The following is a 27,930-nucleotide window of genomic DNA, read 5'->3' as shown; positions in this document are numbered from 1 at the left end:
GCCTTCCCCTGATGAGTCATCCCCCTCAACAGTATCCAAGGTGGTGTATCTGTTTTGGAGAGAGATGACCGCAGGGGACTCCTGCACTACCTTCCTTCCACTGCTCTGCCTGATGGTCACCCATTCTCTATCTGCCTGTGTAACCTTTACCTGCGGTGTGACCAACTCACTAAACGTGCTATTCATGGCATCCTCAGCATCGCGGATGCTCCAGAGTGAATAGAAACATAGAAAATAGGTGCAGGAGTAGACCATTCGGCCGTTCGAGCCTGCACCACCATTCAATAAGATCATGGCTGATCATTCCCTCAGTACCCCTTTCCTGCTTTCTCGCCATACCCCTTGATCTCTTTAGCCGTAAGGGTAATGCCGCAATGTGGTCTGTCAGGAGGTGCAGCTGTCTATACTTCCCGTACACACAGTAGTCATGTGTACACATCTGGGCTCTCCTACCATGACTTAACCCTGAAATTAACTTAATTTGGCAACAATGCCAAAGGTTGCTTACTGATAAGAAAAAGAAAAAAAGATAAAGAGAAAAGAAAAACTACTCACCAATCACTTACCCTCTTGGCCGTGACGTCACACTTCGATTTCTTTTTACTTCTTTTACTTCTGACCCCGCTATCGCTGCTTCCCTCACAGGTCCGCCCGCTCCCGCCGCTGCTCCCGACTAGCAGCAGGCGGGCGAAACAAGGGTGAAAATTTGAAATTGAGGCTTTGCTGGACCAGGAGCCAGTGTAGGTCAGTGAGCACAGGGGGTGACTGGCAATCGGGACTGGGTGCGAGTTAGGATGTGGGTAGCAGAGTTTTGGATGTGGTCAACTTGGAAAACCTGGTGTGGGGCAACCCACAATCTGCTGGTTCATGAGCTCGCGTTTACTGATATGGCCCCAAGTGTCAGCGCTGAATCTGGCCTTTCCAATTGGTGTCGCTGAATTGTGATAAGGAATTGGATGCCCCGTCTCCCCATGTTGCTCTTGCGGATGTTAACGTGTGTGTGTGTGTTTGTGACTGTTACTATCTCACTCACACACACACACACACCGATTGCCAGTTACTATTGCCTGGCTAAGTTCAGCTAACACAGCACAGATTCCCCCCTTCAAAGTTGCTGTACATTTTTGTTAATTTAAGTTTTTTGTTTGTAAAAAAAAAAATAAAGGCTTATGCCAACCCATGTACTCGGCCATCCTGCAGAGATGTGATGTGATTTAAGTGGCACTGCCATTGGTTGCTCTCGCATTTCACGAGTTCTATAGAAACCGTTCAAAGGTCAGCTAACATAATGGCTCATTTTACGTCGTCGAGGATCAATTTTAACTGAGTTCACAGAACACCTGGCAGCTGTCGATTCCTCTGATGTGAGGGTGGTAACAAGTCTGGGTGTGTTTCAAGGATTTGGCAAACCCGCACTGTTTGCTTTCCCTTCTCGGTGGAAGGTGGAATTAATGCTCAGCTAGGAGGTTTAACAACGAGCTTGGTTTGTTTTTAAAGCAACAAGTAATTTTTTCCCCCCTCAATTGAACGACCGCAATTGTGGATTATTTCTTTCTACAGTTGCCGGCTGATTGATGTGTTTGAAATGAAGACGTGTACGTCTGGTCAGAAGTTTCTACTTTTGACTGTCAGTTCTATGACCGTCATTTTTATCTGCAGTATCTTCCTCAACGGATTGAATTTCAACTCCATCCACAGATCGGCGGGCAGGTACGGAGTTTTGTTTTTCTGTGTGACTCTTGCCTCTATGCTTGATGTACTCGGAAGGCAAAGCTACTTTATATCACCCCGTTCCTGTGACCCCTATCCGGTCATTATCCCATTGCTGTTTGTCGGAGCTTGCTGTGCGCAAATTGGCTGCCGCGTTTCCCACATTACAAGAGCGACTACACTCCAAAAGTACTTCATTGGCTGTAAAGCGATTTGAGGTGGTCGTGAAAGGCACTATAATCCAAGTCTTTTACTAACATGAAATTAACACTCCCTGCTTCCCCATCCGTCATGCACCCCTCCTTTACTTTGAATTGATTTCACTCTCACCCCTCGGTCAGTTGCTAATTTGTGGTTGAAAGTTCAGTAGGCAGGTAGAGAAAATTCTGTGGGTATGTTATTTAAAAACTGCCCATAGAACGAGTATAATGTGTGCACGTAAACACAGGAGTTCTTCCTCACCCCCACCACTGCCCCTAAAGAGGTGCTATTTCCTCCTTCATTGGGTTCGTTGAACTTGTGATTTTTATTTTTAAAAGCAGACAATTCTCTGCTGGCTCTCATGCCATGCGTTTTATTCTAATGACACATGACACGCCAAAAATGTATTTTTGCACCGAATTCCTGTTTTACTCTCCGGAGACCTTGACAAACTGGCAACAAATTAACTTCGAAGTGTGCAAGTTGAGTTAATAATAAATCTGCTTCAGGGCTGTGTGGTTGTTTGCTAATGCTGCTGAATCTGACTAACCGGTTCTCCAACTCGCCCCGGCCTCTAGATTAGCACAGACACAAACAAAATCAATCCAAACCTTTCACAAGTGCAGCAATCTACTTCTTCTTAGGCAGCCCCTCAGAGTCGAGGATGACTTGTTTCCACACTGAGATGAGTTCTCAGGTGACTAACTAGTCCGATGCGGGATCGACAGTCTCTGTCACAGGTAGGGCACCATCACCATAGGCAGTCCCTCGGAATCGAGGAAGACTTGCTTCCACTCTTAAAATGAATCCTTAGGTGACGGAACAGTCCAATACTCCACGGAGGTGTGTGGGGGGGGCCTGACCCATCCACCTCCATGGCACGAACCTGGTATTGCAGTACTTCCAGGAACGGTGCAGTGGCTCTAGGCCTTTTGGCTAAGAGCATTGGCGCAGAGTGATCCTTGATGTGTGCAAGGTGCAAGGTGCAAGGTGCAAGGTGCAAGGTGCAAGGTGCAAGGTGCAAGGTGCAAGGTGCAAGGTGCAAGGTGCAAGGTGCAAGGTGACCTCTGGCGTTTGTGATTTGACAAAGAATTGGAACGATTGGCTACGAATTAATAAAAAAAAAACAGTCCAATACGAAAACCACAGGCCCTGTCACAGGTGGGGCAGATGGTCATTGAGGGAAGGGGTGGGGATGTTGCACTATTTCAAGGAGGCTTTGAGGGTGTCCTTGAAGCGTTTCCTCTGCCCACCTGGGGCTCGCTTGCCGTGTTGGATTTGCAAGAGTTGGGTGTCTACATTCTCCTGCTGACGTTGCCCAACTTCTCTTGTTTGTTTTCACACAAAACCAGGGAACTGGCCGTGGCCCAAAACCCGCATATGTTGCTTATGTAAGTTTTCCTGGTACATTTATGATACTAAAAGGACAAACTGACAGCATGAAGTGCAGGAAGGGGTTAATTTCTGTGTTGATTCTGAAACGGCTGCATTGGAAACACACGCGCACAAAAATAAACCAATTTCCGCACTTTAGAGTGGGAGGAGGCTCGTGTGGAGCATAGACGCCAATATAGATCTTTTGGGCCCCCAATGGCCTGTCTCTGTGCTGCATAAGAATTAGGAGCAGGAGGCCACACGGCACCTCGAGCCCGCTCCTTCAATAAGATCATGGCTGATCTTCGACCTCAACTCCATTTTCCTGCATTATCCCCATATCCCTTGATTCCCTTCATATCCGAACATTCGATGTAACTTGTGTATTTACCTTGTGGTTGTTGTTTTCCCTCTGATTCTTGAATCTTTCCCCCCCCCCCCCCCCCCGCTCCTTTTATTTGCTGTGTTTTAAAATTACATTTTGTTTTTCTTTCCAACTATTAAAAGTTTCTCCCGCCTCTTCTGACGTGTTGGCTATTTTAAAAATGTAATCTTCCCCTGCCTATACATCTTCTGCTTTCCTGCTCCCATTGGAGGAAGGGACGTCACTAAAAAAAATATCAGTTTTGCTGAGGGGGGGAAAAAAAACGACTAAAAGGCTCTCTCTTGATTTATTGATTTATTGATTGATTTGGAGGTTTGCCTTATTACCCAGTCAAACTTTTAATTCACTTCAAGATCGTTTGGAAACAATTTAGCGACACGGACGATATTGTCTCTGTAACCGGTAGTGTCAGGATCAGTAAACTCCTTCAGATCACTTGAGGGGTGAGCAGCCCGTGGTCCTGCATGGACTAAGTGGGTTAGTATCTGTCCAGTGTTATGGGACAGTTATTCGTGCCTGTGCACAGGGGTGGGTTAACCATGGGGCGGATGGGGCAACAGCCCCAGTACCACCAAATAAATGTGGGGGAAAAAATATAAGGCCTCTCAAATAGGCTGAATACAATAGATAATAAGACAGGAAAAACAAGATGTTATTGAGAGAAATTTGCACATATGTACAGCAATCTAGTATTGCAATGTTACCAGCAATAAGAATATATACCTACTTGATACAAAATATATGCTGTTTATTGTTGAATATACTGACCTTTGTTTTTATACTCAGAATCATGGGCTCAGTTTCCCCAATGCCGTTTTTTGGCGTATTGCCAGAGTTACACCTGTTTTTTTTTTCTGGCCCCGACTACTCTTTTTTAAAAAAAAAAATGTAGCCAGTTTCCCCGCTCTATTTTTTGAAATTGACGTCCGCAGCCTGTCCTGTAGCTTTGGGGCGTGGAGCCTAATGTCTGCACCGAAAAAAACGATGCCATCCACTTCTGCGCATGCACAAAAAAAAGGGACATTTTTGACGTGATTGCCATGGGCGCGCATGTCCAGTACAGTTCACGGTCTGCATTCGGCCATCTGTAAAGAGCCAGTTGTGTGTGTGAGAACTCCTAATTCTTGTTGGAAAAATCGGAGCTGCAATACAAGATGCAACACGTCTCGAGGACCAAGAATTTCTGACTGGGTGAAGTGGAGGCACTGGTTACTGTAATTGAGGCCAGATGGCACGAGCTGGACACCAACAGAGGTCACACAAAAGTTTCACCAAAAGAAATGAAGAAACGCTGGAACCAACTTGCAGAAGATTACTGTGCAGTGGTGACCACCCCGAGGTCTGGAGGCCAGTACAAAAAGAAGTGGCAGGACCTTGGTCAAGTAGTTAGTGTAAGTAATACTTTCATTTATTCAATGGAATTACAATTGTAAATGTGACCAGCTGTATATGTCCCACCCAGCAGAAAGACACCCTCTCTTTTAAAAAGTTATATTTTCATCTTTGCAGAGGAAGGTGGCACACAACAAACAGGAAAGAACTGAACAGGAGGAGGCCCGGCAAATCTGCACCCACTGACCCAATTGGAAGAGAGGGTCGCTGCTTTGATGGGTCCTGCCTGGAGAAAAGCAACCACCACTGCACAAGAGAGTTGGTAAGTCCTGCAAATTACACAGTCTGGCTTTCCTAAATGTTAATTACTGCGCGGGCTAGCTGTGCTTCGGTTCATGGGGATGTCTCCGTCAGCCACGCTTTGGTTGATGCAGTGTGCTATCATTCATCGTGGTCCTTCAAATCAGCCTGCTGCCTGCGCTGTGTTAACCGACTCATGCCACCCTGCCCCCTCCTCTGCTGCTAACCATTTGTCTGTTCTGTTATATTTTGCAGAACTTGAGGCCAACCCCGACGATGCAGAAGAAGATTCAGGCACCAACGAGCCTGAAGAGAACATCTTCCAATCCCACCCTCCAGACCGAGAGCATGGGGGGGAGGGGAGGGGAGGGGGGGTGGATGGAGCCCCCACTGTTGTTCTCACTCTGGAGGAGGTGCAGGTGCCGCCCATTGAGGTGTCAGCCCCTTTCCTGAGTAGTATGCGTGTTGCTGGGACATTCCATGGTTCCCACAGTCCGAGGCTGGGGATCCCAGTGGGATGCAGCGAGGCACACCCAGTGTGCCCAGAAACACTGCGCCATCGCCTGCACAGAGACCAAGCGCAGCGGGCAGTCTTCCAATAAGCTGGAGGAGCGATGGGTGCAGCCTTTCTTTGCTGCTGCTGCTGTTATTATTAAGTTATTGTTGTAACTGTTCTCAAATTAAAAGTTTTTTGTAAGTTATGTAAATTTGCAAGTTTAAAAGTTTGCAAGTGATCGTAACTGAAAACTTTAAAGTTTGATACAAGAATATTTTTATTTAAGTTAAATACAAACAAATGTTAAACTTTTGAATAAAATATATTTTAAATTATAACTCAATCATTTCCATTATTAACACAACTTTTTGAAGTAAGCAAGAATCATTTCCATTATTTGTTCCATTAACACAACACAACATTAAGGAACAGGTCCAAACAGTAAACATGGTCCATTTGGAATAGTTGTCGCTGAACCTTCAGGCAGCAAAATGTTCACGGATGAGCTGCTGGCGCAAGGCTTGAGCAATCGTTAAAGGGGCACGACGGCCCGCCCTCCTCCGCCGTCGTGCTCCGGGTTCACGTCGTTGCATGGCTTCCTCGTCATCTGCTGCATCTTCATCATCAGCCACTCTCACCTCGGGTGGGTCTTCTACTACCAGCTGCTGCTGCCTCATGATGGCTAAGTTTTGCAGCATGCAGCACACAACAGTGAACTGACTGACAATCTCAGGGGAGTACAGCAAGTAGCTTCCGGAATGGCCCAGGCTTCGGAAACGCTGTTTCAAGATGCCAATGGTCCTCTCTCTATGAGGCCGCGTGTCGTAATGTGCGACATGTTGTATTGAGGGTCAGTTTCCGTCCGGGTTACGCATAGGGGCGTCATGAGCCAGGTGGCAAGGCCGTACTCTTTGTCTCCCAGTAGCCAGCTCTGCCCTTCTAGCTGTTGCTGAAACATGGCAGATACAGTGCTCTTGCGTAGGATGAATGCATCATGGGTGGTCCCAGGTATCTTGCATCAACTGACATGATATGAATGCATGTCGTCACACACAAGTTGCACATTGACGGAGTGGAAGCCTTTTCTGTTCCTGTACATCTCGGAATCCTCCAAAGGTGCTCGCAAGGCAATGTGGGTACAATGTACCTTTGGGAAGCCAGCAATCCTGGAGAAGCCCACAGCCCTTTCATGCATTGCCTGGGCGGTCATGGGGAACCTTTTATGTAGTCATTCCTCCAGGCATATAGTGCAGCAGTCACCTGCCAACACAGCTATGTGTTGCATGTTGAGAAATGGCGCACACATCCCCACTTGTGGCCTGCAACAATCCAGATGCATAGAATGAAAGTGCAGCTGTAACCTTCACTTCAACTGACAAAGCAGTCCTTCTGATGCTTCTAGGTTGCAGGTCTGCTTTTACTAACTCTCAGATCTCAGTTACACCACCTTTGCGGAAACACTGCCTTCTGACACAGTCTGCGTCGCCTCAGGTGAAGGTATGAATGCCTGTCTCGATATACCTGATGTGGGTGAGGCCTCCTGCCCAGCACCCTATGGGCTCTGAGGTTCCTCGGTGCGATGATGTCGAATCAATTGTCTCCTTCGCAGCACCATCGTGCAGAAGGCTTGCACGAGGTATGGCTTTGTCAGTATTGCCCCCATGATTAAATTGTACCTTCGCAAGGAACTCTAAACGGCAGGCAGGACGAGTTGTGTCTCTCCCCTAGGTCGACGCCCTAGTATGAACCCCACCCAGGTCTGAGCATGCGCAATAGGTTTGCTTAGTTTAGGAAACGCCTCCCCCTCCCGCCCCGGACTTCATTTGAAGCTGAGCCCCTGTGTCCGGGCGAGGGACCAATTTTGCCGGCCGAATCTCAGACCCTTGAGCCCGGTTTGGAGATGTTAGGTGATGGCATAGCACTTGAAAAAAAATCTAAACTTAAATTTCCATTTTCTGCATTTTCAGTTGGAAACAATTAAGCTTGATGATGCATATTTATGTGTTCTTGACTCTCTCCAAAACTTCGCCTCAAAACAATGGTGTCTTTCTGCGCCAATTTTTTTGATGTGCCCAGAAGGTTTTTTGCGAGTGGTCACATACACCATTCCAGGAGAATTGTACGTTGACCAAACTTGCATAATTGTGAAAAACTGGCGCAGACATCAGGTTATTCACCCTATGACGCAAAAAAAACCTAACTGAGTTACGCTGGCAACCAAGATTGGAGAAACTTGGATTTTAAAATTTAGGCCAAAAAAAGCGGCGTGCGTCACTGGGGGAAAATTGAGCCCCATATACATAATGTAATGAACATGAACAAACATAACTATAGGCTCATTTGGGTCAGTATGCCCCAGGCCCATCGGGCCCTTAATCCGGCCCTGCCTGTGCGGTGTTGTGGGATAGCTATTGGTGCCTCTGCAATGTTGTGAGACAGCTTGAGGAACTTGGGTGGAAGCAAAAGTCACTCACTCCTGTGTTTCAGCTCGTAAAGCCACCCCTGCTACCCGCAACACAGTTTTCGAAGTTGATAGGAAGGCTCACTTTTTGAATTATGGGCAAATTCGGTGAGATGTAAGTGGTGTCTGCATCGCCTCAAATGGTTTTTAAACGGTAGAATTGTTTTCGGTTAGATTTGTTGGGCTCCCACTCAAGATAACATCTCCCTTCTGCTTGTGTATAATTACTATTAATTGTTTGAACCTCCTAATTAGGTGTTATGAGTTCGGTTTCAAAAAGTAAATAAGCCGTGATTTTTTTTTTCTCTACATTTATGTATTGTTTAAAAGATTTTTTTTTTTAAATGTTTCGAATGAACAAATTTAAGTTTTGAAAAAGTTTCCTGTATTCTCTATTGAACTCTGAGTCACCTTCACATAATAGCAGTTATCCACGGAGACAATTAGTGACAACCTGTTAGACAGGCTCGAACACGTTATTGGAATCACCTGTCGTGTCTGTGGAAAAGAGTTTCCACAGAGAAAAAGAGCTGACAAATTTGAGGTAAAGGTGAGTGGAAGGATCACATTGGCTGTGTCAAATGTCGGCTCGGGGAGAAGGGCAAATGGAGGAACAAAGGGATTGATGGCTGTACCAGCTCAACAAGTTAAAGGTCACTTGATAAGTATCTTGTATCCATAGCAATGAATGGGATCAATGAATATTAATGGTCAACAATTCTCTCTGCAACTCCATGTCTTTCATAAAATTTTGCCATAGAAATGGAAAATGTCTAATTGTTTCGAAATCATTATTTCACTGTAGTTCAGTTGTAGCAGAATGGAATACAAAGGCCAGAATAAAATCAGAAAAAGGAGATTTATGACAAATGTCAGGTACAGCATACAATCGAAAACCAGGTGGAATACAGGGCGAGCAGTGGGGGAAATTGAAATAGGATTTAAGAAAGACCGAGATTGTGAGAAAAGGAATCATAGAATGGTTACAGAATGGGATTATGGTAACCTTGCATTTTTTTTTTTATAGTTCATTATGAGTGAAATAACAAGTTGGGCATTTTGCATGCTATTGTAATGACTGGGCTGAACTCTACATTTAACAGGCAGGAGGCTCTCTTTCAGTGGCATATTGAGAATGGCAAATTGGATGGTTTTGCCTACCTACTGGTGCCCATGAAACCATACCCTCACAGCAGTTCATCTTTCTCTTGTGGGAGGAGGAATCATAGAATGGTTACAGCAACAAGAGGAGGCCATGTGGCCTGTCGAACCCGTGCTGGCTCCCTGCAATACCACCTCAGCCAGTCCCACTCCCCCGCCCTTTCCCCGTAGCCCTGCAAATTCTTTTCCTTCAGGTACTTATTCAATTCCCTTTTGAAAGCCGCAATTGAGTCTGCCACCACCATCCTTTCAGGCAGTGCATTCCAGATCCTAACCACTCGCTGCGCTTTTTTAAAAAAAAAAAAGTTTTTTCGTATGTCGCCTTTTGGTTCTTTTGTCAATCACCTTAACTCTGTGTCCTCTGGTTTGCAACCCTTCTGCCAATGGGAACAGTTTCTCTCTCTCTACTCTGTCCAGACCCTCATGATTTTGAACACCTCAATCAAATCTCCTCTCAATTTTCTCTGCTCTAAGGAGAGCAAACCCAGCTTCCCCAGTCTATCCATATAACTGACTTTCCTCATCCCTGGATTCATTCTCGTAAATCTTTTCTGCACCCTTTCTAAGGCCTTCACGTCCTTCCTAAATGCAGTGCCCAGAATTGGACACAATACTCCAGTTGAGGCCGAACCAGTGTGTTATACAGGTTCATCATCATTTCCACACTCTTGTACTCTCTACCTCCTATTCATGAAGCCCAGGATCCCATAAGAACATAAGAAATAGGAGCAGGAGTAGGCCATTTGGCTCTTCAAACCTACTCCGCCATTCAATAAGATCATGGCTGATCTCATTCTGGCCTCAGCTCCACTACCCCGTCCACTTCCCATTACCCTTCACTTCCTTATCATTCAAAAATCTGTCTATTTCCACCTTTCAATATATTCAATGACCCAGCCTCCACAGCTCTCTGGGATGGGGAATTCCAAAGATTCACGATCCTGAGAGAAGAAATTCTTCCTCATTTCTGTCTTAAATGGGTGACTCCTTATTCTGAAACTATGCCTCCTAATTCTAGATTCCCCCATGAGGGAAAACATCCTCTTGGCATCTACCCTGTCCAGCCCCCTCAGAATCTTATGTTTTAACGTGCTCAACCTTTCTTCATATCACAACCCCTTCATCTCAGGAATCAACCTTGTAGCTTTCTCTGAACTGCCTCCAATGCAAGTTTATTCTTCCTTTTAAATAAGGAGACCAAAACTGTATGCAGTACTCCAGGTGTGGTCTCACCAATGCAGGAGCAGTACAGTTGGAGCAGGACTTCTCTGCTTTTATACTCCATCCCCCTTGCAATAAAGGTCAGCATTCCATTTGTCTTCCTGATTCCTTGCTGTACCTGCATACTAACTTTGTGTTTCATGCACAAGGACCCCCAGATCCCTCTGTACCGCAGCATTTTGTAATCTCTCCCCATTTAAATAATTTGCCTTTTTATTTTTCCTACCAAAGTGGATAACCTCACATTTTCCCACATTATACTCCATCTGCCAATTTTTTGCCCACTCATTGAGCCTATCTATATCCCTTTGTAGATTATTTGTGTCCTCCTCACAACTTGCTTTCCCATCTATCTTTGTATCATCAGCAAATTTGGCTACTTTATACTCGGTCCCTTCATCCAAGTCAGTAATTTAAATTGTAAATAGTTGAGGCCCCAGCACTGATCCCTGTGGCACCCCACTAGTTACAGATTGCCAACCTGAAAATGCCCCATTCATCCCGACTCTCTGTTTTCTGTTAGTTAGCCAATTCTCTATCCATGCTAATATATTACCTTTTTTATGTGGCACCTTATTGAATGCTTTCAGGAAGCCCCAACTGCCTCCAATGCAAGTATATCCCATAAGCTTTTTACACTGCTTTCTCAACCTGCCCTGCTGCCTTCAATGATCTGTACACACATACCACTAGGTTTCTCTGATCATGTATCCCCCTTAAGGATTGTACCCTTTAGTTTATATTTCCGCTCATTCTACCAAAATATATCACTTCACACTTTTCTGCATTAAATTTCATCTGCCACGTGCCTGCCCATTCCAACTTCCTGTCTGTCCTCTTGAAGTCTATCACTATCCTCCTCACTGTTCCCTATACTTTCAAGTTTTGTGATCATCTGCAAATTTTGAAATTGCCCTGTACATTCACATCCAAGTCATTAATATATAGCAAGAAAAGCGGGGGTCCTAGTACCCATCCCTGGGGAACACCACTGTGTACCACCTTCCAGTCTGGAAAACAACCATTCACCACTACTCTGTTTCCTGTCACTTAGCCAATTTAATACCCACTGTCCCTTTTATTCCATAGGCTTCCACTTTGCTGGCAAGCCTATCATGTGGCACTTTATCAAACGCCTTTTGGAAATGCATGTCAACCGCATTGCCCTCCTCAACTCCCTGTTACCTCATCAAATAACTTGCCCTCCTCAACTCTCTCTCTTACCTCATCAAATAACTAGACCAAGTTGGTTAAACACAATTTGCCTTTAACAAATCCGTGCTGGCTTTCCTTAATTAATCTATACTTGTCAACGTGACATTTTGTCGCTGATTATTGTTCCTAAAAGCTTCCTTTTTACCGAGGTTAAACTGACTGGCCTGTAGTTGCTGGGTTTATCTTTACACACTTTTTTGAACAAGGGTGTAACATTTGCAATTCCCCAGTCCTCTGGCACCGCCCCCGTTTCTAAGGAGGATTGGAAGATTATGGCCAGTACCTCCGCGATTTCTTGCTTCACTTTGATCAGCGTTCTAGGTTGCATCCCATCTGGTCCTGGTGACTTATCTACTTTAAGTACCACCAGGGGTGAAGACAGACGTTCCAAGGTGGAAGGAGGTGATCTTTCTGATCGAGTGGATATGGGGTCATAAGCTCAGCTTGGAGTCCAATAGTATGCCGAGGTTGCGAACAGTCTGGTTCAACCTGAATTAGTGGCCGGAGGGGAATTTGGGATGAATTCAGTGTCAGGGGCCAAAATCTATAGCTTTGTTCTTCCCACTTTTTAGTCGGAGGAAATTTTGGTTCATTCAGGACTGGATATTGAACAAGCAGTCTAACAACATGGCAAGGTTGGGAGAGGTGGCGGTGAGATAGAGCTGGGTGTCGTCAGCGCGCATGTAGAACCTCGCGTCGTGTCTTCAGGTGATGTCACCGTGTGGCAGCAAGTAAGTGAGAAAAAGGAGAGGGATGGGGGCAAAGGATAGGCCTTTGGGGCACTCCAGAGGTTACAGGACGTCCCATTGTAGGAGAGTCTCTGGCTATGATGGATAGGTAAGAGTGGAACTGGCTGAGGGCAGTCCCACCCAATTGGGCAATGAAGGAGGATAGTGTGGTTAACTGTGTCAAAGGCTGCAGACCGGTTGGGAAGGATAATGCACCCCAGTTACAGAGGATGTCATTTGATTAGGGCCGTTTCAGTGCTGTGGCTGGTGTGTAATCCTGATTTGGAGAGGTTCAAACATGGAGTTGTGCGAAAGGTGGGTACAGATTTAGGAGGCAACATCACGTTCAAGGACTTTGGAGAGGAAAGAGTTGTTGGAGGTAGCAGTCGTTTGCAAGGACAGAGGGATAATGGGTGTTTTTTTTTTGAGGAGGGGGTGATGATGGAAGATTTGAACGGGAGGGGACCAGTACCTGAGGAAAAGTTTCCAATTTTAAGTTGGATGGTCAGCAGATTAGTGGGAATAGGGTCAAAAGAGCAGGAAGTGGATCTCATGGTCGAAGATAAGCTTGGACAGTCATGATGGGAGATAGGAGACGAACTAGAGAAAGGTGCTAGTTCAGGGCACGGGTAGGAGGAACTTTGGGGGACAAAGTGGAAGGGGCAGCTGAACGGATTTTTCTCAATCTTAGTGACGAAGAAGTCCGTGAGCTCTTTGTACTTAGTGAGGTGAGGATGGAGGGGCAGAGGAGAGAGGTTTAAGGAGATGGTTGATAGTGGATAAGGAAGTCGGGGGATATTTTTCCATGTGAGGATGATCCTTGAGTAGTGAACCATTTTGGCAGAGGATTGCAGGGCCTGATGGGGTCCAGCCACATCTAACACTGAATAGTGAACCAAGTTATACGCCATAAACGTTCAGGTCTGCGTCCCTTGGACTTCAGGGAGCAGAGATGGGAGCAGTACCATGGGGAATGGTCAGGCTGGGAGAGAGTAAGGGCCGTATTTTCGGGTCCTTTGTGCCCCGGGTTTCGCCCCAGAGCGGCGAGGAATGGGGCTGTGAGGCCTTTCGCGTCCGGGCGCGATCCCCCGGTCGGGTTTTGCGGTGGCGCTCAGAAGCATCGCCGGGGAGAGCTGCACCAAGTGTGCAATGGCTTTCCTTGCAACACCGGCAGAAGTTTGGACTCGCACCCCGAAGCGCGCCCCGCGATGACTGCCCGGGTAAACAGAGTGGTCCAGCCCCGCTGGCGATGGTGAGCTTGATAAACTGCAAAAAAAGATCAGTTTCAGTGTCCATTCTTTTATTTTTTTTGTAGCGATTTGTGTTGTGTAGTGTGGCCAATGTTTTTTGAATGTTTTGAGATTTATTTTTCGGGCTTTATTTCCCCCTCCCAAGGCGCCTCTCTGAGCACTCCCGGCCCCGCACATTAGTTGGCGAGGTTCCCGTTTTTGCGCCGCGAAATTCGTACAACGCCTCCCTTTGCGCTGCGCCCCTGGTGCAGGGCCCAGTTGGCAAACATTTCGCCACACGGCACAAACGTTACCGCCCCGAAAACGGCAAAACCCAAAAATCCGGCCCTTCCGAAGTGTTTTACTGGGGACCAAGGCAGCAAAGGTGAGGGTGTGATTGAGCAGATCGGGAGCTGCAGAGGGATAAAAGCTAGACTGGTGAGAGTTTGTAAGAGAGACTTGAGAAGTTGGGGCCTTTTCACAAGAGCAGGAAACATAAAAGTTCACACAGGATTATGATTGTATAAATAGTGACGGATTGTTGTTGCTTGTTGGGTGAGATTGGTTAATGAGAGAGCACACATTGAAGATAATTGCATGAAATGGAAGTTGGGAACAAAATGTTTGCACAGGTGGTTAGAATGTAGAATTCTCCGCATAAACTGTTGTTGCAACAGGGTCCACAAAAACCGGAAATTAGATAGTTATTTGAAAAATGGCATGGTGAGCAGGCAGAGTGGGATTCGAGTTGGTGGCCTCGTGGAGAAAACGGCCAGCGTAGATTTGATTGCCTCAATAACCTGTTTCTGTGCTGTAATGTACTATAAATTAGATGGATATTCTGTCGTAGCATGTTTGAAGTTTTATTTTATAATCTAAAACTATGACAATGCATGGGCTAAGATTCCACCAACATATATCATTTTAGAATGACATGTTCACTTTTACATTGTGTCATTCGACATCTATATATATATAAGGATTTTGGAGCTGCAGGTTGAGGAGGGAGAAAAATCTAAATATGAGATTTAGAACCAAGTAACTTGTTCATCTTTCAAGCTTGCATCGCTTTCTTCAATTACTAACTGCACACGGGATCATGGTCATCATAGGCAGTCCCTCGAAACGAGGATGACTTGCTTCCACGCCAAAAAAGGATGAGTTCACGGGTGTTTTAATGAAGGACCTAATATTCCAGGTCCTGAACTACATCCTGAAGGGTGGAAGACGCCTGTGCTGGATTGTTTTAACGTGGGGGTGGCCATTGCACACCAGCCACCACACGGGCGTGACCGAGCAAGATCTTGGTCCAGTGGTAAGGGTTAACCAAGACCGACTGGAGAGCTGCCCTGGAGACTGGAGTAGCCTACTGAGAAAATTCTTTCATCTGCAAAGCAGATGTCATGTTTAGTTTTTGTATCCAAGGCAGCAATTTTGTAATTGTTGGAACCAGTGCAATTTAATCATAAATAGGCAGGTAGCAAGCGAGCTTTCTTTTGAATTCTATTTTGACTAATTCAACAAGCTGTTGGGCCGAGGGCCAATGCGTAAATCAGCAACGTGGCAGGAAGTGCAGACATGCCCATCCTTCCACAGGGGTGAAGGTATACAGGCAGGCTCGACATACTCCGATGGTAGCCTCCTATCCCACGTTGTGCTTCATCCTCTCCTGCAAGAAAGAAGGCAGTGTGTTTGTGAGGTATTTTGAGAATGTGCCTGCCATCGTGGAATAGTTCGTATGTAGTGTCTAAGGTGTGATGCCATAATTTATAGGAGAGCACTGGGAAACGCTGGGGGCAAAAACGGGAGTTACTAAGGCTGAAGGTGTCAGCAGAGCACGAGGGCAGTATTCTTATCTTATCATCATCATCATCATCATAGGCAATCCCTCGAAATTGAGGAAGACTTGCTTCCATTCTTAAAGTGAGTTCTCAGGTGACTGAACAGTGCAATATGGGAATTACAGTCTCTGTCCCGCCTGTGACAGACAGTGGTTGAAGGAAGGGGTGGGTGGGGAGTCTGGTTTGCCGCATGCTCCTTCTGCTTTCTGCGCTTGCTTTCTCCATGCTCTCGGCGATGAGACTCGAGGTGCTCAGCGCCCTCCCGGATGCTCTTCCTCCACTTAGGGCGGTCTTTGGCCAGGGACTCCCAGGTGTCAGTGGGGATGTTGCACTTTATCAGGGAGGCTTTGAGGGTGTCCTTGAAGCATTTCCTCTGCCCACCTGGGGCTCGCTTGCCGTGTAGGAGTTCCGAGTAGAGCGCTTGCAATGGCCACTCCATGTTAAAAGAACTCACGCACAGGCATCTTCCATCCTTGAAAATGAAGTTCGGGACCTGGAACATCAGGACCCTCATGGACAACTCTTATCTTCACATCTCTGGTTGAGATCATTGAACCTCTCTTGGCATTGCAGCCATGTCCTGATGGCTCGGCTTCTGTGAATTACCTTCTCTGCCTTCTCTTCCTACTGGTGGTGGAGGGGTTGCTGGGTGGGCTGTCTGCTCCTTGGGCGGAAGATCAGGATCTCCCTCCCGCCCCCCACTCCCCCCCCACCTGGACCAGTGCCTCCAATGTGGCATCAGAGAATCTGGGTGTCCTCTCTTGACCGTTCCATGTTTGGTATCGAGGGTCAGGATCAAACATTGCCGGGTCAGGTATGGCAAGGTTCATAACAGGTTAAAGCCACTGCTCCCTGCTCCAGTAATATGGGGCAGATTTTTAATTTGCCCCCCCCCCCCCCCCTCAGCGTAGAACCGGGGTTGGGGTTTAGAATCATGGAATCATAGAATCTTACAGCCATTCGGCCCATCATGCATGTGCCGGCTCTTTGAAAGAGCGATCCAGTTAGTCCCTTTCTCCATCGCCTTGCATATCTTTTCCTTCAAGTAGTTATCCAATTCCCTTTTGAAAGAATTTGCTTCCTCCGCCTTTTCAGGCAGTGCATTTCAGATCATAATTCGCCGGCTACATGAAGAAAATTCTCCTCATATCACCTTTGGTTCTTCTGCCAATGACCTTAAATCTGTGTCCTCGGGTTACTGACTCTTCTGCCGCTGGAAGCTGTTTCTCCTTATTTACTCCATCGGAGCAGGCCGGGGAGTGAAAGGAGCGGCGTGGAGGCATACCACTCCAGAGAGCAGCACGTGCTGGAGCAGGAGAGCAACAGCAGTGAAAAGGGACGTCCCCAAGATCCAGGTCAGTGATTGGAGCGTGGGCAGGTACAGCAGGAGCAGCGAGGTCGGGGCGAAGGAGCGGCGCGAGATTGTGGAGGGACGTGATCGGGGCCCAGGAGAGGCGCGAGTTCGGGCCCAGGGGCAGCACGGGCCCAGCCCACACTGAGAATATGTGTGCTCATTAGGTCCGTGCAGCAGAGCTGGTCTCCAGTTGTCTTGGTTAATCCTTGCTACTGGATCAAGACCTAGCTTTGTCAAGCCCGTGTGGTGGCTGGTGTGCAACGGCCACCCCACGTTAAAAAATTCCATGCACAGACATCTTCCCCCCCCCACCCCTTTCAACATGTAGTTCGGGACCTGGAATTTTAGGTCCTTCATTGAAACACCGGTGAACTTTTTGACGTGGAAGCAAGTCATCCTCTATTCGAGGGACTGCCTATGAGGATGACTATCGAAACCCTTCATGATTTCAAACACCTCTATTAAATCTCCCCTTAACTTTGTCTACTCTAAGGACAACAATCCCAGTTTCTTCAGTCTCTCCATGTAACTGAAGTCCCTCAGCCCTGGTAATGCTCGAGTAAACCTCTTCTGAACCTTCTCTAAGGAGTGTCCACCTGTTCTAAAAACTGCTCAACTTTCATTCCATTGAGTTCAGTGGAAATGAAAATCAGATGGTTTCTATGGCGACAGTTGATCTGGAATGCCAGTGCTACACTCGGGGGCAGATTTGTAACATGCCACCCATGTCAACAGTCCTAATCGTAAAAGGCCCCTTACTGCACTTGTGTGGTCGAGAAAATTGGAGAACATTTACATGGTATGTTCCTGATCCAGGCGAAGATTGGACGGGGCTGAGAAACCCATCAAGTGGCAGGATATCGTTGCTCCTCAAGAATGGAGGGGGAAAGCAATCAGTAGGTGAATCTCCATCGGTCACTCACTCCAGCATATCTCCCCAGGGCTCCCAAGATGCAGAGGCCAACTAGTGTGTGTCGTCCTGGGCAGGGTCTAACAGGAGCATCTACCATTGTGTGGAGCACAATGGCTCCCACTCTGCTGAGTTAATCAAAGTATCAACCATCAAATTAAACTTAGGCAGGGTTGAATACTGCTGATTGTAGTGCTGGGTTCCAGTTCCTACCATAACATCAATTCGTATTTATGTAACAGTGTTTACATAACAACAAACAAGTCCCAAGGTACTTCACAAGAGGCATAAGGAGAGAAATGGGTGTTGAGTCAAAGAAGGACATATTCGAGATGACCAAAAGCTTGGTTGAAGAATTGGATTTTAAGGAGGATCGTAAAAAATCAGAGGAAGAAGGGTTAGGGAGGGAACTCCAGAGTGTGGGGCTTAAGCAGCTGAAGACACTGATGGAATAAAGGTGGGGCAGAGGGGAAACGTAAAATCTTAAAACGGAGAGTTCTGGGGGGTAATTGTGGGACTAGAGGCTATGAAGGGATGAGCATTTTAAATTGGAAGCATTGGGGGACCGTGAGTCTGTGTTGGTCAGTGAGGACAGGATGATGGGTGAGTGGGATTTGGGACAGGATGATGGGTGAGTGGGATTGGTGTGGGCAGCAAGAGTTTTGTACGCGTTGAAGTTGAAGGAGGGTGGAGGATGGGAGGCCAGTCAGGAGAGCCTTGGAATTGCCGAGTCTGGCAACAACCGAGGTTTGGATGAGGGTTTTGGAAGTGGCGGGATTGAGGCTGGAGTGCACGTCGACGATACTGTGGTGATGGAAGTAGGCATTCTTCACGATAGAGCTAATTATGGGGTCGTAAGCTCTGCTCCGGGTCAAGTAAGGTGGCGAGGATGTAAACAGTCTGGTTCAGCCTGAGCCAGTGACTGGGGAGGAGGCTGGAATCGGTGGCAATGGTACAGAATTTGTGGCAGGGGCTGAAGACCACGGCCTTGTTCTTCTCAATTTTTAGCTGCAGGAAATTCCAGTCTGATAACCCTGAGATGGTGGCGAGGCCAAGCTGGGTATTATCAGTGTAAATATGAAAGCCGGCCCCATGTTCATGGATGACGTTGCCAAGGTGCAGGGATAGATCCGTGGTGAGGGGGGGGGGGAGGGACTTCATAGGTAATGGTGTGGGGGTGAAAAGAGAACCCATTGCTGGAGATGCTGTGGCTAATATTGGATCGGTCAGACTGGAGCCAGGTGAGGGCAGTATGAAAGAGATGGCCAGCAGAGCAGTGGCAATAGGCCATGCCAAAGGCAACAGCGGGGCACAGGAGGCCGAAGAGGGTTAATGGACTACGCTCGTGGTCACCCACAACGTTCTTTGTGGCCTTGGTTGGGGCCGTTTCATGTCGCAGGGGTGGAAACTTGATTGGAGAGATTCAAAGAAGGATCTGTGGGAAAGGTGGGCATGGATTCGGGAGCAACCAAGGCGTTCAAGGACTGCCAAACGCAGCCGAAATCTGGTCTTGTGCATCTGACACTGGAGGGGAGGGGTGATGGAGGAGGAACTTTACGCGCTCTCGCGCTCTCGCGCTCTCTCCCCTCTTTCTCTCCCCTCTTTCTCTCCTTTCTTTCTTTCTTTCTTTCTTTCTCTCTCTCTCTCTCTCTCTCTCTCTCTCTCTCTTTCTTTCTTTCTTTCTTTCTTTCTTTCTTTCTTTCTTTCTTTCTTTCTTTCTTTCTCTTTCTCTTTCTCTTTCTCTTTCTCTTTCTCTTTCTCTTTCTCTTTCTCTCTTTCTTTCTCTCTTTCTTTCTCTCTTTCTCTCTCTCTTTCTTTCTCTCTTTCTCTTTCTCTCTTTCTCTCTTTCTTTCTCTCTTTCTCTTTCTCTTTCTCTTTCTCTTTCTTTCTCTTTCTCTTTCTCTTTCTCTCTTTCTTTTTCTCTCTCTCTCTCTTTCTTTTTCTCTCTCTCTTTCTTTTTCTCTCTCTTTCTTTTTCTCTCTCTCTTTCTTTTTCTCTCTCTCTTTCTTTTTCTCTCTCTCTTTCTTTTTCTCTCTCTCTTTCTTTTTCTCTCTCTCTCTTTTTCTCTCTTTTTCTCTCTTTTTCTCTCTTTTTCTCTCTTTTTCTCTCTTTCTCTCTCTTTTTCTCTCTTTCTCTTTCTCTCTTTCTCTTTTTCTCTTTCTCTTTCTCTCTCTCTCTCTCTCTCTCTCTCTCTCTCTCTTTCTGGGAGGGGATGGGGGCCAGTGGTCTCACTCCGCTTTGCTCCAGCGTCATTTTGGACCTTAAGTCCAGATTTACACTACACAAATCTCATGTTGGTGGAAAGGGGAAATCGCTTTGCACTGCTAAATATATAGTATAAATATACCATTGGATTGATTTCTGAAGTTTTATAAGAGTACCATTTGGAGGGGCGAGAATTCTCTCGAGCCTTTTCTGCCTGTAAGTTACATCTGTATTACACACCTCCGTTTTTTAAAAAAGAGATGAAATAATACTGGTGGACTTTGTGGTCTCTTGAAGGGATGTGTTAAATGAGTAGCTTGTGCCATTCTCTCGTATTCTTAACCTGTTTTATCAAATGTTCTTTTTAGTAACTTGAGGGAGCTATCTTCTGAAACGATCAGCGTGACGAGCATCGGGTCCATTCAAGGAATACACGTGAACTTTTGGGGTGTCTTTCGAAGCAGTGAAAAGGGAGCGGGTTTGCTCAAAAATGCTACTGGTGCCGGAGATGGGACAAGTGCACCGACCCGAAAGCTGACCACAACCGAACCACCGTACCTCGGTGACTGGTATGCCACAGATGGTACCTACCTTCATTCAGTAAGTTGTCATTTTGATTTACTGCCTTGAGTTAGTTACGTCGGTCTGTTTTGATGGTGGGCCCAGTGAGGGAGATTGAGAAAGCTCCCAGCTCAGGAAGATTGTGCATCTTCTTCTTTACACAATGTATTGGAGCAAAAGATTATCTCGTGCTCTCGTATTCACTGCTGAAATGTCATTGAATGCAGTGCCCATTGTGGGCCTCGTGCAATTTGAAGTTCGAATAATACTTTTATACAACAGTGCCGTGCTGCAAAATGCTCTTCAAAGGGTTCAATACAGGAGGCAATGAAAAGCGAGGTATGAACTCTTACAGCACTTCCTCTTGTGCTATCAAGGGGTATGGGGATAATGCAGGAAAGTGGAGTTGAGGTAGATCAGTCATCATCATCATAGGCAGTCCCTCGAATCGAGGATGACTTGCTTCCACGTCAAAGTTCACAGGTGTTTCAATGAAGGACCTAATATTCCAGACCCCGAACGACATGTTGGAGGGTGGAAGATGCCTGTGTGTGGAATTTTTTTAACGTGTGGTGACCGTTGCACACCAGCCACCACACGGGCTTGACAGAGCTAGGTCTTGGTCCAGTGGCAAGGATTAACCAGGACAACTGGAGACCAGCTCTGCTGCACGGACCTAGTGCGCACACATATCGCAGTGTGGGCTGGGCCGTGCTGCCCCTGGACCCTCGCCTCTTCTGGACGCAGAAGATCAGCCTTGATATTGAATGGCGGAGCAGGCCCGAGGGGCCGAATAGTCCACCCCTGCTCCTATTTCTTATGTTCCTGTGCTATAATTTCCTGACCCTGCTGTCTATATTTCTTCCTCCTCTTCCCACCTCACAATCTATCATCCCACAGGTGGTGCTGTGCGATCAGCAAGATGGCAGGGAGTATCCACAATGTCCCCGTTTTCAGCGGTGGCTCTGTGATTGGCGGGCTCGAGGGGCTGTGATTGGCGGGCTCGAGGGGCCGCACGGCCCACTCCTCCTATTTCTGACGCTCTTGTGTTTTTAGACCCCACGTGTCAAACGTTACGGGGCTTCTCCGCGGGGCTGTAGCTAACATCGGGAAAGTTGCCTGGAGATAGGTTTATAGATTGAGAGTGAAAGTACAGCGAGCTCAATGGAAAGAGGGTCGGGGTTTGTTGCTGAGAGCCGCCTTGCTACTCCCCTTCAAAATAATACAAGTCGGTTGCAAACAAATGAAAAAAATCTCTTTCTCCGAGTTTTTTGAGCACCAGTTTTCAGCAATGTTGATGCAGGTTACAGTGATCTGATCCAATCTCAGTGTGTGAAGCTGCCCAATGGAATGGCCCAGCTGATATTTCGGGAGGCGTGAGCACTCTTTAAACCAGCGGCCCCACAAGTGTTCACCTGCTCGCTGCCACCTGCCTGACCTTTTTTGTTTAAAAAAAAAAAAAATTATATTCCTGCCACATCCACTCTTGTATTCTACTCTGTTGATGTAAACTGCGAAAGAGATCTAAATCATTCTGTTAAAACAGCATATACGCAGCATTGATGTACAGATATCTTTGTTAAAGGTTTAATACATGTTCTCGCATGTCCCAGAAAAGACATTGAAGGCGGATAAGCAAAACTGAACTGGGCTTTCGTGTCGTGTCTCTTATTGTTGGTATTTGGGGACAGAGCTCCCGCCAGTTTGCACTCATTTTATCGGCGCAGGCCGGGTGAAAACGGACGAACCAGCGCGAAAGATGGCGGAAACCCAAGTGTAAGTTACGCCCAGCGTAAGTCGAGTTTCCGCCGTCTTTACCGCTGGTTTAAAGGTCACTTTGCCAGAAGCCGGTCCCGCCCCCAGATGGGAATAATGAGGGTGGAGAGTTTGGGCTGATTTGCAGCCGTTCGAGGAGGCTCTTTAAATTGAGCTTGTTTTCTTTGGCACGCGGGCACCAGTCGGCCTGTTGTTAAAGTTTTTACATGTAATAATTGGGCTGGATTTTTGGTTCTGCCGTTTACAGGGTGGAGACGGAGTCAGGGCGGAAACGTTTTGTGTTCTGGGAAGGAATTTCTGCCAGGGGGCGCAGCACGAAGGGAGGCGTTGTACAACTTCCGCGGCGCAAAAATGGGAACCTCGCCAACTAAAGTGCGTGGCCGGGTGCGCTCCGAGAGTGGCCTTACGGAGGGGGCGGGGGGACAGAATCACCAAACCATTCCAAAAACATTGCCCACACCACCACAACACAAATTACAATAAAAGAATTAAAACCGGGACTCGCCTTTTCTGCACTTTATCCGTCGCTAACCGGGCTAGACCGCTGTGCTTTCCCTGGCGATTATCGCGCGGCGCGCTTCGGGGGTATACAGGTTGGGCGCGAGTCCACTCACGCCGGTGTCTCGCCGAGAAGCGTTGCACACCTGGCACGCGCTCCCCGGCGGTACTTCTGAGCGCCGCGGCAAAACCCGGCCCGAGGCTCTCGACCGGGACGCAGAAAACCTCGTCGCAACAATGCACGCCGCTCCGGGGCGAAACCCAGAGCGCAAAGGACCGGAAAATCCAGCCCAATTGTTGAATTTAATGAGAAACTGACTCGTGTACCCCCATGAAACTGATAACTGTCCCAGTGTCGATTTTCGAGGCCGTTTTCAGTGATTTTAAAATCAGGCTACTCTCAGGTGGTAGACTATTATTAAAAATGCTTATTTTTCACGATAAATCCATTTTCAGCTGTATTATTTTAAAACTGCCCCAGGATACGGTTCATAAATACATCAAGGAATATTCTTAACGCAAAGAAAAAAAAATAAACGACATGTTCTGGTACACTGCCTGATTTGTGCTGGCTCATGCAACTTTTTACGTTGGTGATTATCCAAATACGTTTCAGTGGAAAACCTCAACTGTAACCTAACCATTGCAATTTCCTGATTGCACCCCAAGCAGTAACCCTGCCCCTTGGTTCCTCTCCTCCCACAGGGTTATTCTGATCAGCTCACGGGCAGTGAGAGTGGGAGGACTGACCAAAGGTACAGCAGCCATTAATCAAAGAATTTCTTGTCAGCTCGGCTCTGAACTGCTGAACCTTGCAGTCGTTAATCCAGAGAATTACCCACACTTCTCATCCCGCGGCACGATTACAGTATCGGCATGTTGACAGCAGGTGGAATGGACAGTATGGGCCTTGGCTGATTGTTTGATGACCAGTTGCTAAGCAACCAAGCATGCTACAAGACCGTTGAGCTCCACACCGCAAACGTACCTGCATGTGCTTCTGTGAAGCACCTTGGGATGTGTTCCCACCTTCTTAAAAAGTGCTCTGTAACTGCACATAGTTTGTAGTTATAGTGTTCAGGCCTCTTCCTCCTCTCCTGGAGACAGCAGCAATTGCACCGCCTTCCACCAAGCTCACAGCTCTCAAGTGGTTCAGCCACTCCCACAACAGCTCTACAACTATTTGAGTAGGAACTTTTTAAATCAAGTGCCTGGAACAGCTCCACAATTATTTTTGTGAATCTTATAAATCAAGTTCCCCCTTGTTGACGGTGGTGGGGGGGGCACTAAAACCGGCAAATTAAACTTTAACGATCAAATTAAAATTGGCTTGCCGGGTTTGCTGATGCACTCCAGTCCCGCCAGCACCCACCTCTCGCGGAATGCCGCGAGCGTACCGGTGGATGTAGTGTTCAGGTCATGGAGTGGCTTAAACACCTGGAAGCCAAGCGTGACTTTCATTTATAGAGGGATCTCCAAGCTTTCACCTGGATGGTCACTCCGTAATATCCACAACATTTGAGAGCAGCGACCCATGTAAGATTAATGCCCAATTCCCTCTTCGCTGCCGAGATCTCGGATGGAACAAGTGCATCACACATATGCTTCCTAAGCTATGGAGTCTTCATCAGTGATCTTTGGCACTTGCATAGGAACAGGAGTAGGCCATTCAGCCCCTCTGACCTGTTGCGTGTATAATTCCTAGTCTGCAGATTGGTGAAGAAGCTCAGGGCTGTCTTGTGTGGTGATTTGTTGCATTAAAGGTTCACATTAGTTGCTTGCATTGCGATCATGATCCGTTGCTAGTTGTTCTGTTACAGTTACCGCCTATTACAGGTCTGGGCTGCGTTTGCCATGGTACGTAACTGTATTTTGAGATACGAGTTTGTGGGAGCCTGAGAATGGGTCCTTATGGTGGCTCTCCGAGTCTTGTACGTGGTACAGCTGTACAAGTCACCATTTGCTGTGGCAGTGGTGAATCTAGCGTTGCCCAATTTGCATTCTTGAATTGGAAACCGCAAGACAACTAGAGTACAAGAAAGCAGATTTTCAGATGTCTGAAGGCCGAGGTCCAACAAAAAACTCGTGACCTAAAGAACAGATGGTGGGTGGAGAAAGCGCAGGAGATCCAGCAACTAGTCGACAACCACGATGCGTGAGGATTCTTCAGTGCGGTAAAGACCACCCATGGCCCAAGCACCCAAGGCCGTACCCCACTGCTGGCCAAGAACAGAGAGGTACTCGTCAAGGACCGAGAGGCAGTCAGTGCTCGCTGGAAGGAGCACTTCGAGGATCTCCTTAACCAAGGCTCTGTCTTTGACGTGAATGTACTCGACTCCATCCCACAGCATGCTACCTGCCACCACCTCAGCACACCCCAGCTCGGCATGAGGTAGAAAAGGCCATTCAACAACTGAGGAACAACAAGGCCTCAAGAGCAGATGGAATCCCCACAGAAGCACTAAAATATGGCGGAGCACTATTGGCGCGGATACATGAGGTCATTTCTCTTATTTGGAAGGAGGAGATTTCAGAGACTCTCTAATTGTGACCACCTTCAAGAAAGGTGATAAGTCAGATTGTGTTAACTACAGAGCAATTTCCCTGCTGTTTACCACGGGGAAAGTATCGCAAGAATCCTCCTCAACCGCCTTCTCTCTGTAACAGAGTAGCAATGCGGATTCCGCCTACTAAGGGGCACAACGGACAAGATCTGCGCATCACGACAAATTCAAGAGAAATGCAGGGAACAACACCAACCTCTGTACATGGCCGCCTTTGATCTGACACAGGCATTTGACACTGTCAACCGTGAGGGATTATGGAGTGTACTTTTCAAATTCGGCTGTCCTCCAAAAAAAAAATTGTCACCATCCTCCGCCTCCTTCACGATGACATACAAGCCGTGATTCTTATCAATGGATCCACTACAGAACCAATACAAGTGCAGACCGGGATGAAGCAAGGTTGTGTCATCACATCAACGCTCTTCTCGATCTTCCTCGCTGCAATGCTACATCTCACCGTCAGCAAGCTGCCCACTGGAGTGGAACAAATCTACAGAATAAATGGGCAATTGTTCAATCTCTGTCAGCTTTAGACCAGATCCAAGGTCGTACCATCCTCTGTCATCGAATTACAATATGCAGATGGTGTTTGCGTCTGTGCTCACTCTGAGGAGGAACTCCACCATCGTCAACACGTTCACCGTAGCATACAAGAGCATGGGCCTTGCGCTAATCATTCGTAAAACAAAGGTCCTCTACCAACCTTCCCCTGCCTCACAGCACTACCACCCGATTATCAAAATCCACGACAAGGCCTTGGACAACGTGGACCATTTTCCATACCTCTGGAGCCTACATCTCGCCGTCGGCAAGGACTGACATCGATGACTAAGTCCAACACCGCCTCCAGTGCACCAGCGCAGCCTTCAGTCGCCTGAGGAAAAGAGTGTTTGAAGATCAGAACCTTAATACCAGCACAAAGCTCATGGTCTGCAGAGCAGTAGTGATGCCTGTTCTCATGTATGCTTCTCAGTCATGGACTATACACAGCAGGCACATCAAAGCACTGGAGAAGTACCATCAACGTTGCCTCCGGAAGATCTGGCAAATCCATTGGCAGGATGAGCGCACCAACAGCAGTGTTCCCGCCCAACATCCTCAGCATCAAATCAGTGGCGACGCTTGATCAGCTCCGATGGGCAGGGCCACATCGTCCATATGCCCGATACGAGACTCCCAAAGCAAGCGCTCTACTTGGAGCTCCGACACGGCAAACCGGCCCCAGGTGGGCAGAGGAAACGTTTCAAGGAGACCCTCTCGGCCTCCTTGGAAAAAGTTCAAAATCCCCACCGACACCTGGAAGTCCCTGGCGCAAGATCACTCAAAGTGGAAGAAAATAATCCGTGAAAGTGCCGAGCCCTTCGCGTCTCTTCGCCGGGAGCAAGCGGAGATCAAGCGCAAACAGCGGAAGGAGCGCATGACAACCCAAGCACTTCAACAAACGTCCTTTCAACCACGGTCTGCCCAACCTGAGATGGAGACTGTAGTTCCCACATCGGAATTATCAGTCATCTGAGAACTCTTGCTTCCACATTTAAAAAAAAAGTCATCCTCGACTCCGAGACTGCCCATGGTGATCTTGCAGAGAGCTGGCACGGGCTGAATGGCTGCCTTCCGTGCCGTAACCATTTTCTGATTCTATTCTAAGTCTGAGATTGTATATTTTGTATAAATCCACAAGTTCCACGTGTATTTATTTTTGGCAGTCCTCACAGCTAACCTGTGCAGTTTGCACGATCGGCTAGATTTGATTTGTGCTGTTTGATCAGGGTGGTCCGTTTTGGCCTGTCCCTGTTTGCTATTCCAATGTTCCTCCTGGCTTGCTTCCCATCTTCTGTGCTCATCCGTCTCCTAACTTGCATCAAGTTCTGGTCACCCGCCAACCCTGTGCTCACTGACCTACATTGGCTCCCGATTTGCCAGTGCCTAATTAAAAAAAATTCATCCTTGCGCCCCTCCCTATCTCTGTAACCTCCAGTAACCCTACAACCCTCCCAGATATCTGCGCTCCCTCGGTTCTGGCCTCTTGAGCATCCCTGACTTTAATCGCTCCATCCTTGCTGACTTTACCTTCAGCTGCCCAGGCCCTAATCTCTCAATTACCCTCGCCACCTCTCTCTCCTCCTTTTAAGATGCTCCTTAAAACCTACCTCTCCAACCAAGCTTTTGGTCACCTGTCCTAATATCTTCTTGTATGGTGGTCAATTTTGTTTGGCAAAGCTCCTGTGAAGCACCTTAAAGATGCTATAAAAATGCAACTTCTTGTAGCTGAGCAGGCTGAGTTGTTTAGCTGTAAGATTCCTTCCCTTTTTCATCATCATCATAGGCAATCCCTCGAACAAGGATGACTTGCTTCCACGCGAGTTCAGGTGTTTCGATGAAGGACCCGATGTTCCTGTCCTGAA

General features: G+C 47.3%; 1 protein-coding gene and 1 long non-coding RNA gene across 3 annotated transcripts in view; both read left to right on the top strand.

Annotated features, from left to right (window-relative positions):
* The window catches only part of st6galnac (ST6 (alpha-N-acetyl-neuraminyl-2,3-beta-galactosyl-1,3)-N-acetylgalactosaminide alpha-2,6-sialyltransferase), a 113,397-nt gene that overhangs the window by 17,961 nt on the left and 67,506 nt on the right, over window positions 1-27,930 (top strand). For both annotated transcript variants that reach the window (XM_070857823.1, XM_070857822.1), the window contains exons 2-3: window positions 1,561-1,710; window positions 20,492-20,723. In XM_070857823.1, the coding sequence (XP_070713924.1) occupies window positions 1,586-1,710; window positions 20,492-20,723 (357 nt within the window). In that variant the 5' untranslated portion in view covers window positions 1,561-1,585. The remainder of the gene's footprint in view (window positions 1-1,560; window positions 1,711-20,491; window positions 20,724-27,930) is intronic.
* On the top strand, window positions 4,381-5,917 carry LOC139227166 (uncharacterized). Its single transcript, XR_011587404.1, has 3 exons — window positions 4,381-5,061; window positions 5,180-5,324; window positions 5,558-5,917. It is a non-coding gene; the product is annotated as an uncharacterized lncRNA (long non-coding RNA).

The sequence above is a fragment of the Pristiophorus japonicus genome, chromosome 16 (assembly GCF_044704955.1).
Source record: "Pristiophorus japonicus isolate sPriJap1 chromosome 16, sPriJap1.hap1, whole genome shotgun sequence".
In the NCBI taxonomy this organism is placed as follows: domain Eukaryota; kingdom Metazoa; phylum Chordata; class Chondrichthyes; family Pristiophoridae; genus Pristiophorus; species Pristiophorus japonicus.
This window is presented reverse-complemented; position numbering and strand designations above follow the sequence as displayed.